This window comes from Rhinoraja longicauda, chromosome 7 (genome assembly GCF_053455715.1).
Source record: "Rhinoraja longicauda isolate Sanriku21f chromosome 7, sRhiLon1.1, whole genome shotgun sequence".
Taxonomy (NCBI): Eukaryota; Metazoa; Chordata; class Chondrichthyes; order Rajiformes; family Arhynchobatidae; genus Rhinoraja; species Rhinoraja longicauda.
In genome coordinates this window covers 40,510,762-40,523,086 of record NC_135959.1, presented here as the reverse complement: position 1 = coordinate 40,523,086, position 12,325 = coordinate 40,510,762, and the positions used below count along the sequence as shown (strand labels likewise).

Sequence of the window (12,325 nt, the reverse complement as noted above, 5' to 3'; positions counted from 1 at the left end):
AACCTCACCTTGGGGCCGTGGACGTACCATCGGAGCCTGCGATCCCTTGCCTGAGATTGACGCTCCCACCGCAGCCTGCGGATTTTATCATCGAGGAGCTCGCAAACTCGGATAGAGACTGATGTTGGGAAGCTCCAAAGTCACAGGAGGTTCGACTAGCCCCGACTCGGGGTCAGATTGTTCAGCGCGGGGAGCTGAGATCGCCCAGCGCGGGGGAGCTGAGATCTCCCAATGCGGGTGCTTGATCGACACGACGAGGAGGGGTCGACCGCCGGCTGCGGGAGCCAAGATTGCCCCGACAACGAAAGGGTTGAGGCCCCCAACCGCGGGAGAACAAAGAAGGGAAGAGATTGAACTTTTTTTTCACCTTCCATCACAGTGAGGAATGTGGAGGAGTCGCTGTGGTGGATGTTTTTGCTAAATATATTTTGTGTGTCTTGTTGCTATGTATTGGTATGGCTGTGTGGAAAATCAAAGTCCTCATATGTTGCAAAACATACTTGGCTAATAAAGTACGATTATGATTTAGAAAATAATCTGCAACTTTATTCCTACTACAAAATGCACGACTCCACACTTTGCTACGCTATATTGCATCTGCCACTTCTCTGCCCACTCTCCCAACCTATCCAAGGTCCTTCTGCAGAGTTCCTGCTTTCTCTACCTGCCCCTCCACCTATTTTCATATCATCCGCAAATGTGGCCACAAAGCCTTCAATCCCCTCATCCAAATAATTAATATACAATGTTTATCATTTTTGTAAGTATGTGGGAGATTTAATGGCAATTAGCCTAATATAATATCAATATCTATTGAGAATTTTTTTTATTTAATGAATCTACAAATCATTTTCTATTTAGCCGAACAAACATCTATCCCATCTAGTATTAAATTAATATTTTAAATATTTTTTATGACATATTTTAAAGAAATTATGCGGAATTTAAAAAAAAAGATTAATTTAGAATTAATGTTGATGGCTGGTGCGGTGGTTAAGAGCCTGTTTCCTTACTGTAATGTATGACTCTATGCTTTTATTCTGATTGAGTCCAATTAAAACAGTTTCTCGCCTTCCCAGTGGCAGAAAGTCGTGGTATTCTGACTAGTGTTATCTCATACCAGATTATCAAATCAGAAATTTGCAGTATTCTAACTACTAATGGAATGAGTAATTCACTATCCTTTTACCTGAATTTGCAGCGTGTAGAATGATGGCTTGGCAGTCCTCCCTTCCTCTTTTGACAGTAAGCACCTAAAGGAAATGGGTGTTATATATTGAATACAGATGCTCCCCAACTTACGATGTTTCGACTTACGATATTTCAACTTTACGATAGTGCAAACGGCAGCGACCCGTAGCGAGCCGCAGCTCGCTTCCGGCCATGTGATCAGGTGTATTAAATGCATTTCGACCTACGATATTTTTGGTTTACAATGGGTTTCTCGGAACATAATCTCTTCGTAAGTTGAGGAGCATCTGTATATATATTCAATGATACTTTGTAATTGCATATGTACTGAAACAGAACAATGAAATTCTTACCTTAGGTATTAAAGAATGGAAGGACATGGAGATAGTGGAAGAAAGTGGCAGCGGGGTAAAAGATCGGCCATGATCTTATTGCCTGAAAGAGAGGCATGAGGGACTGAATGACTTACCCCTGCTTCTGTTTTTATTTCTAAATCTTAGGAAAAGGAATTGACACTGTGACTCTTCCCCAGCTGCTTGCGTACATTTATTCCATGCTTGTATAACTTTGATACACATTTAATGTTGTCAAACATGAATGCCTGTTTGGAAATTTGCTCAAAGGGGATGCCAGAATTGCAGATGCTGCTGATCGGAGGGGCAAACTGCAATAAAGCTTTTGTTTATAGCTTCATACAGAGACACAAGAAATTACATTGTACAGATTCCTGCTGTTGATATAATTTACTTTAACTGCACAGTAGCATTCTTAATGTTCAATCTGGCTTGCTCCCTTTGCACTCTACCTGCAGCCACAATCAGTATTCGCTGCTCCATGGAATTAATCAGCCTGCGGGTCTGGATTCCACAACCCTCCAGAGAGGCAGAGACTGGGCATCCGGCAGTGCATCCTGACGATCGTTTAGTAGTTGGAAACATTTAAAAACAAATTCAAATAGATTTAAACATTGAGGGATCAAAACTAAAAACATAATGAAATTAAACTGAAAAATTAAAAAGATCAAGTAAAATGAAGAAAATGAAAGGAGCCGCTTTTCAGACTGAACCTTTTATGTCAGGGTTTGTGACATTCAAATTAATGGTGGCTGGTGAAAAACAGAGACAGAATGAGATGTGTTCCTTATTTTGGCGTACTCCTGCTCAATGGAGAGTCTAGGAGGTGAAATATGCTGGCATCTGACTTCAGTATTTAAGTGATACAGTGGCGCGGTTGGTAGACCAGCACCAGAGACCTGGACTCGATCCTGACCTTGGATGCTGTCTGCGTTGAGTTTGCACATTCTCCCTGTGACTGCATGGGTTTTCTCCGGGTGCTCCGGTTTCCTCCCACATCCAAAAGATATTCAGATTTGTAGGTTAATTGGCCTGTGTAAAATTACCTCTAACCTGGGAGTGGATGAGAAAGTGGGATAACATGGAACTAGTTTGAATAGGTGATTGATGGTTAGCGTGGACTTGGTAGGCCGAAGGGCTCGTTTCCATGCTGTATCTCTAAACCAAACTAAATGTACAAGTGTAGAAGTCCAAAATGAACTGACACAGAACTAGAACGTTGCTGGTGGTTCTCTGTAGTTGGACATAAGTGTTCCATCATACATGGTGAAGGTAGTAACCTTGCATTTAGCGCAACATTAGTAAATTGGACAATTACTTTGTTTATTTCAAAAATAACAATTGGAAAATGGATCAATTGAAATCAAAAGCTTTTGAGATGAAGGAGAAACTGAATCAAAGTGTAGTATCAGAACAGATTTACAAGGACACCAATTACTGCCATATCAATGCTGAAATAGATATCACATTGTAATATCACAGTATGTGTATCACACAGTAAAATCTTGCAATATTTTAATGTTTAAGTATGTACAAATTGACTGTCAACATTTGCAAATAAATAGGATAACCAATAATTATGATTATACTGATAAAAATAAATAACTTTTCTTGGTCCAGATTGTATTCATTTACGATGAAACCTTTAATCTGGTCAATGTTAATTGTAACAAGAAGTAATTTTTTAGAGTTCTCTGTCTTTGTACAATTGTTTTTATTTTTTAGGAACTTGGTTAATGGAATTACATGTAAAGCTTTGAAGTTTACCAAAATATTATTTTTATTTCAAGATGGTCCTCGTCCAACTCAGAAAGAAATTATTTCATTGCGGGCTTTTATGCTGCTATTTTTGAAGCAACTAATCTTGAAGGTAAAAGTCGAAATGTTAAAATCGATCTTTGTAAATACTGTTATATTGAAAACACAAAAGATTGCTTTTTTTGAAACAAATTAATTATAACTGTTCTAAGGTTGTCTGCTAAGAGTTTATTTTGTGAAAGTATTAGAGGAAAATTTTAGATAAAAAATGCTGCAATAATCCATGTCAGATTTAATCTAATCATTTATATTTGATTTAAATTTCTTGAAATATAAATTATCTTTAACTTATCTTTTAAATAGGATCGTGGTGTCAAGGAAGATGAACTTCAGAGTATTCTGAACTATCTGTTGACCATGCATGAGGTAAGCCCATTGTTAAAATAAAATCACATTAATAAAACTAATAATAAAGCCTAGATGGAGTAGATGTGGATGGGATATTTCCCGTAGCGTAAGAGTCTACCCTCATATTCTGTGGGTACAACCTCAGTATAAAGGACATACTTTTGAATGGAGATGTGTAGGAATTTCTTTAGCCAGAGGGTGGTGAATCTGTGCAAGTCATTACCAAAGACAGTGGTGGAGGACAAATCATTGGGTATTTTTGAAAGTGGAGATTGATAGATTCTTGATTAGAAAGGGCGTCAAACGTTATGGGCAAAAAGCAGGAGAATGGGTTTGAGAGAGAAAGATAGATCAGCCACGATTGTATGGTGGAGCAGACTCGATGGGCTGAACGGCCTAATTTTGCTCCTATGTGTTATGAACTTGTGAACTCTAATTGCTAAATTAATCAGATATTCCTTTGAAAATTTGTTTTTTATACATTTTTGTTGGAGCTGTTTAATTTTTTTTAAACTCAGCTGACATTGTTGGTGATTTTGATGTAGAAAACGATCTAATTGATGGAGAATTATTTCAAAGGTGGAATAACTTAGTGGGATTTCAGGGTGAGGAAGGGATCAACGTGTGGCACCTTCCCTAATCAATCAACCAAAGTTATTGTCAAAGCTCAAGGAAGGTAGAAGTTTGTCTATATCCCTGGGACTGCAGGTGAAGCCGAAACACTCTACCTTGAGAAGAAGGGAACTAAGAAAGTAAAATAACTGAACTTCATTCACGTTGTAAATCAGCTGCAGTTTATTTCAATGAAGTTAATGGAGCAGAGAGAGGATCAGTAGTATATTGTAATTACTTGACCATTTAAAATGTTCAAGTCCAATTTCACACAAAGTAAAATATTAGATAATGTTATTTAATATGACTTCAGCCATAAATGTTCTGTAATATTTTAATGTGCAATGAGGATATAAGGACAATTCTAAAAAACATATGTAGATCTCACATTTCTTCAACTCAAGGATAATACTGAACAAGCAACATCATTTAGTATTGCAGAGTTGCACTTTTCTAATGGTACCAATGTCAAACTGATAAGTATGGTATTGAAAATTCAGATAGATTGGAACTGCCTGATTGTTGTGCCGTATATTTTAGCAGCAGGCCATGAATCATTGCCTCCTTCGTGTCAAATATAGGGATTTTATATGTTCTAATATCTGAAGATTGAAGAGTTTTATTTTGTCTGGTATAGTGATTGACTGTTTGTACCATGTAACAGGATGAAAACATTCACGATGTTTTGCAATTGTTGGTTGCATTGATGTCAGAGCACCCTGCATCCATGATCCCCGCTTTTGATCAGCGAAATGGAATACGGTGAGTCACTGATGAAAGCAAGAATTCAGGAAAAACACGGAAGCCCAGGTAACGGGAGAAACAAATAAAACAGATCAACTTAAAGGGGGACTTGAGTGAACACAAGCGAGAAAGAAATGGAAGGATGTATTGTAGAGGGACATAAGAACTCAGGAAACAGGTTTGGGTTTATTATTATTACATGTATTGTGGTACACCAAGAAAACCTTTGTTTTGCCTGCTATCCGATCAAATCAGATAATACTGTACACAGATAAAATCAAGTCAAACTCACGTACAATAGATCAAAGGGGAAGATACAGAAAGTAGAATGTAATTCTCAGTATTGTAGCACATCAGTTCTAAAGCAAAACTCCAATGTTCACAATGGGGTAGTGGTGAATGGGACAGTACTCAAGCTTATGGAAGGGCCGTTTAGAAGCATGATAAGACTGAAAACTATTCCTGAGTCTGGTGGTGTGCACTTTAAAGTTTCTGTAATTCTGGAGAAACATGGAAGGCATGGGTAAGAGGGAGGGCAAATATAATAGATCAACTTAAGAGGGACTTGAATTAACACAAAGGAGAACGGAATGGATGATGCATTGCAGAGGTGTGTAAGAACATAAACATTGGGGAAGGAGTAGGGCATGTGATCCCTCAAGCCTGTTTGAAAAGATTCAGAAAGATCCTGATGAATCTATTTTTTGTACCAACACCATTCGCTTATCTGCTCCCGATATCTTTCAGCATTCAATGGTCCAAAAATCTGCACCAGAATCCAACATCTGTAGTTTCCTGTGAGTCCAAAAAATCTGTCTTTGCAAGCCTTGAATATTTTCAATGTTTCGGCATCTTTTCTATGCATTCTGTGCATTTACCTTATCTATTCCTCGCATGATCTTAAACCTCTATAAGATCACCCCTCATTCCCCCTCCGCTCCAAGGAATAAAGACCTAACCTGCTCAACCTCTCCTTATAGCTCAGGCCCTCGGGTCCTGGAAACATCCTCGTAAATGTATTCTGCACCCTTTCCAGCTTAACAACCTCTTTCGTATAACGGGGTGACCAAAATTAAATGTGGCCTCACCAATTTCTTATACAACTATAATATGACCTCCCAACTTCTATTACTCAATACTGTGACTGTTGAATCCAATGTCCCGAAAGCCTTCTTGACCACCCTATCTATTTGTGACGCCACTTTTAAGGAACTATGTACCAGCACTCTGAGATCCCTCTGCTCCCAGACCCAGCCATTCATATGTAGGCCTGCCCTGGTTTGACCTCTCAGAATGCAACACCTCGCACTTCTTTGTATAAAACTTCATTAACCATTCCGCAGCCCACCTGCCCAACCGTTCAAGATCCTGTTGCAATTTTGATAACCTTCTTCACCACCCACTTTCATGTTATCTGCAAACTTGTAAGTTCTCATTGAAATCATTTGATATAATTACCGGAAGAGCTGAGTAAAACAGTCCAATGTTAGAGGAGACACAAGGAACTGTAGATGCTGGTTTACAAGAGAAAGTGCTGGAGTAACTCAGAGAGTCAGGCAGCATCTGATTTGGAAGAATGATCCCAATGTGAAATGTTGCTTGTCCATGTCCTCTGCAGTCTGAAGAAGGGTCCCGATCTGAAACATCATCTATTAACGTCTTACCAAGATGCTGCCTGACCTGCTGAATTACTCCTGCAATTTGTTTTTTTTATTAGTCCAATACTAGTGTTTTATAGGATCGCTGCATTTCAAAAGAAAAAAAATGTAAATCTGCCTATTTAAGGTATTTTTTAACAAATACACTTGATCTTGGATAATTTTTTTAATATTTTAAAGTTGGGGGAAAAATTATCCTTATTTTAGTATTTTGCCAGAAAAATATTATGCAAGTCAGCAATTTTTGAATAATTATAATGTTAATTAAATTGACATCAATCTCTTTTCAGGGTTATTTACAAATTGCTGGCATCCAAAAGTGAAAGCATCCGTGTCCAAGCGCTAAAGGTTCTGGGATACTTCCTCAAGCACCTTGGTCATAAGTAGGTTGAGTGACATTAAATATAATGCATTTTTGATTTCTTTAAAGTAAATTCATTCTCATATTTCCATATTCTTGAGCTGCAGGATTCATTTGGAGTGTAAAAGCACGTGAGTTATTCATCTTCAGTGGGATTGATTGGGTTCAAAGTAGTGAGCATTTAAATTATGTTTTAATTTACACTACATTTTCATTATTCCTGATTTATTATCCATGTACTCACGATGTTTGGTTGAATTGATTGAAAGAAACACCATGGAAACAGCCCTTTGGCCCACCGAGTCTACGCCGACCATCAATCACCTGTTGACACTAGTTCTATGTTATCCCACTTTCTCATTCACTCCCTACACACTAGGGGGCAATGTACAGAGGCCAATTAACCTACAAATCTGCACGTCTCTAGGATGTGAATGGAAACTGGAGGAAACCTACTCGGCCACGGGGAGAAAAACAAACTCCACACAGACAGCACCCGAGGTCAGGATCGAGCCAATGTTTCTGGTGCTGTGAGGCAGCAGCTCGACCAGCTGCACCATCATGTTGCATGTAATATATGGTTTCCAGTTAATCCTGTTTGCCAAGAGATGGATTGGATCTGATGTCTTGTGCTAACAACTAGTAAAATATTGATAGGTGGCGAGTGGCGAGGCCGAGATGTGGTTGGCAGCACCAAGACTCAGAAATGTGGCTATGTTCTTGGCCAAAGCCGGCATGTGCAGACTGGGGTGGGTGCGCAACAAAGGTGATAATAATGACAATGTAGTTTGGGAGGGATATTACGTAGTGAAGCATGTTGGACTGGAAAAAGGATCATCATCAGCAAGTTAACAAAACGGACAAAATCTAAACTCGCAAATTAAAAAAAATCAAAAACAGGTTGACAATTCTGCAAACTTCGTGTTCACATTCCTCTAGGGTTTGCTCTTTGCTATTTTCTATAGATTATTTTCTGAAGTTCAGAGTTTGATATTCCAAAGATTTCTGCCAACACTGCACAGTGGCACAGCGGTAGAGCTGCTGCCCTACAGTGCCAGAGACCCGGGTTCGATCTTGATCTCGGGTGCTATTTGTATGGAATTTGTACATTCTATCTTTGACCGCATTGGTTTTCCCCAGATGCTTCGGTTTTAATACACATCTGAAAGACGTGCAGGTTTGTAGGTTAATTGGCTTCTGTAAATTGACCCTAGTGCGTAGGATAGAACTAGTGCATGGGTGATCGTTTGTTGGTGCAGACTCGGTGGGCTGAGGGGCCTGTTTCCACGCTGTATCTCTAAACTGAACGAAGTTACAGAAATTATTTTAATATCATTTTTATTTTGGTGGGATTCAAATTTCTACAATCTGGACAATTCTCAAATGGACCCCATACAATTAAAAGCAGCGCACAATACCTTGCTTAGCCATCACAGAAGGGTGTTACCGCGAACAGAGATACTCCCTTTGGCAGCTGTCTAGTAACAATGCTAATGATGGCCGCCATGATGTGAAACTGAGACACTAACTGAATGAATATCCTCGTGAGTAAATGGTGGAAAAAACTCTTATTTGTAGTGTAGATAAAATTATGAGAGGCATATATAGGGTAGACAGTCAATACCTTCTTCCCAGGATGGAAAGATCAAATACTAGAGGGCATAGCTTTAAGGTAGAGAGGGGCAAAGTTTAAACGAGATGTGCAGGCCATGTTTTTTTACATAGAGGGTGAGTTCCTGGAATGCATGGCTAGGGTTGGTATTGAAGTAGGTACGAGAGTGGCTTTTAAGAGGCTAATGTATAGACATGTGGATATGCAAGGAATGGAGGGGAATGGATTATGTCCAGGCAGATAAGAGTTGGTCGACATCATGTTCGGCACAGACATCGTGGGCCGAAGGGCCAGTTCTTGTGCTGTACTGTTCTATGTTCTTTGGTGGACGGTGGCCCTCTGAAGAAGGATTTTGCAGCCAGAAATTAGTTGTGTAGCTGCCACGACAAGTCATAAGTAATAGGAGTAGAATTAGTCTATTTGGCCCATCAAGTCTATTCCGCCATTCAATCATGGCTGGTTTATCGCTCCCTCCTAACCCCATTCTCCTGCCTTCTCCCCATAACCTCTGACACCTATACTAATCAATAATCTATCCCTCTGCCTTAAAAATATCCATTGACAGACTCCACAGCCTTCTGTGGCAAATAATTCCACAGATTCACCACCCTTAATTAAGTCTCTTAATGTCAACAGAGTATTCCTTATAAGTAGTGAGAAAAGTAATAAATTAATACGATTGGTCGTAGTTTGGAGCCTTGTAAAACGTTTGTAGTTTGGAGCTTTTTCCTTTGTTAGGAAGGCAGCAATGAGCCATTCTTAGTCACGTGTGTGACCAAAAATGTGAAAAATTGTGGAATACATCTATTCTAATTCTGAAAGCGTGTGTGATCGGTCATATTTGACCTCTGACCCTAAACAAACATTGTCAGCATAACATATAAAAATTTCACTTGATAAACTTTAACATATATAAGTCATATATACAGAACAAAACAATATACCTGTAATGCTTTCAGAATTAGAAGAGATGTATTCCACAATTTTTCACATTTTTGGTCACACATGTGACTAAGAATGGCCCAATGTGCATTATACAATAGGGACATGATCCTGACACTGGGCAAAGGTCAAGCTTGCTTAGTTTAGATGGAGCACGGAACACAGGTTTCATAATTCTAACTCAAAACTTTTGCCAGTAATCAGACCAAATAAGATTTTACACACTTTACATTTAAAAAAATGGGTGTTATCCAATTTCTGGCCACCTGAATATTTGAAATTACTGATTGTCCAGATTAGAGAACCAGTGGTGATGTGTGAATTCTATTTTGGGGTTAAGAGAAAAAATGTATCTTCGAGTCATGGAGTCATACAGCATGGAAACAAGCCATTTGGCCCAACTTGCCCATAATGACCAAGATGCCCCATCTACATGAATCCCACCTGCCCCATGTTTGGCTCATATCCCTCGAAACTTTCTTGTTTTGTGAAATGGGTAAAAGAGAAGCCAGAAACTGGAACTGATTGGCATTGCAAATGGAAGACAATTTTTGATTGTTAGTGTTATGATTGTGAAGACAGAGGAGATTAGTTTAAAGGCATCATGTTCGCCGGTGATATTGTGGGCTGAAGGGCCTGTTCTGGTGCTGTACTGTTCTAGGTTTTACGTTCCTCTCAGCATAAGACTTGTATATTCAATAATATGTCTTACAAGAGAGTCAATGTTCATTGCTATTTTTGTCATGTTTGGTGACTCTTTCAGAAGGAAAGTGGAGATCATGCACACACACAGTCTATTCACCTTGCTGGGAGAAAGACTAATGCTTCACGCCAATACTCTGACTATAACAACATACAACACACTTTATGAGGTAAGATCTCGAACAAAAGCATACTTGTAGTACTGTAACTGGTCAGAGAAGTATACTGCTTTAATTTCCCATACATTGCAATCTATAAATAACCTCACTGCTTGAGAATCTTTATTGCATTTATGAATGTATCCTGTGGGAAATAAGTGGAACATCCTCAGGTTGAAGTATTTTTTCTCAATATCTTTTGTCTACATTAATTGCAAAAATTTGTTTTTAATAACCTGATTAGAACCTGTCCACTGATGCGGACTGTTGTCCACTGATGTGGAACCAGTCCCGTGTATTGGTGTGTTTTTATTATAGTTCATGGGTTTAAATATTTGATTTTATTGTATTCAGTTAGTAAAGATAATGAGGCTAAAACTTATCTTCTCTGAATTGCCAAGCATACCACTTGATTTTGAATCTACCTCCCTCCCCAAGTGCAAGGGAAGGGTTAGCTGGATTCTTCCAATGCTAACTTCAAGATCCCCATTCGTGTCTCATTGTAACTAAAGTTGCACTTTCCAATCCAAACCCTGTGCATTCACTATATCTATAGTACCATAGAGTTTTATACAGTACGGAAACAGGCCCTTCAGCCCAACATGTCCATGCCAACCAAGATGCCCCATCTAAGTTAGTCCCATTTGCCTGCATTGGCCCATATCCCTCTAAATCTTTCCTATCCATGTACGTGTCCAAGGGACACCAAACCAAAGGGTCGTAACTACAACTTGGCATAAGACCTCCAGCTAACTTACCTTTTCCTTAGCATTGCTGTTTGGCCTTTGGTTCCTCTAAATCTTCATCATGTCTCACGTGTTATAGCAACTAATCATTACCTGATTAGTCTGAAGAAGGGTCCCAACCCAAAACATCATCCATCCTTTTTCGCCAGAGATGTTCCATGACCTGCTGAGTTACTTCAGCACCTTGTCTAAAACTTCGGAATAAACCGGCATCTGCTGTAGTTCCTTTCTACATATGCTTTAATTAACAATTAAATTCACAAATTAGTAATTTAGAAATTCTAATTGCCCAGGTAATAAACTAATTTTAAGGTGCCAATTTTAGTTACACATTTTGCTCTGGTTTGTCATTTCAAGTGTCCTCAATAACATTAAGGAAAAAGTTACTTGTATCTTCCTATCTTCCTGCAATTTCATAAGTTTTGCTTCCTCATTTTCAAACTCAAGATTTGGATTATTGAGTTGGTGTTTTGTATTAATCATGTTTTTTTCTTTAAAATATCAATACAACAGCTCCTTCCTCCAGTTTGTTTAATACTCAACAATCACCAACTTCTGATTTCTGCAGAAACAAGGAACTGCAGATGCTGGTTTACAAAATAAAGGCACAAAATGCTGGAGTAACAGCGGGTGAGACAGCATCCCTGGAGACCATGGGTAGGTGACGTTTCTGTCTGAAGAAATGCCCTGGCCTGAAACATCTCCTGTTCATGTTCTCCAGAGATGCTGCCTGACCCGTTGAGTTACTCCAGGACTTTGTGTCTTTTATACTGATTTCTGCACTCTGGAATGCATATAGACAAAACTAGCTTTACTATTGCTGCCTCAGCTGACAGTAATTATGAAGTAAGTTCTAGCTGACTACCAAATTAACTGAGAAACTACAACTGGCAGGCACCTTGTTTACCACAGTAACAGTAACTTAATTCCTTTACAGCTACTAAAAATTCCCAGTGCACAACTTAACTGAATTTGAAAATGAGTTTCCCCTTAATTAAACTTCTCATGTTTTGCCAAATCCTAATGCTGTGCTCTGTGGATGCATATGCATCAGTTCATTTTTCCATTGTTATTTGCTCT

General features: G+C 38.9%; 1 protein-coding gene across 1 annotated transcript in view; it reads left to right on the top strand.

The window, feature by feature from the left end:
* nbeaa (neurobeachin a) overlaps positions 1-12,325 on the top strand; it is a 449,617-nt gene that overhangs the window by 109,064 nt on the left and 328,228 nt on the right. Inside the window, exons 14-18 of the mRNA XM_078403202.1 lie at positions 3,335-3,414; positions 3,666-3,728; positions 4,987-5,084; positions 7,015-7,107; positions 10,403-10,511. Coding sequence (XP_078259328.1) covers positions 3,335-3,414; positions 3,666-3,728; positions 4,987-5,084; positions 7,015-7,107; positions 10,403-10,511 — 443 coding nt within the window. The remainder of the gene's footprint in view (positions 1-3,334; positions 3,415-3,665; positions 3,729-4,986; positions 5,085-7,014; positions 7,108-10,402; positions 10,512-12,325) is intronic.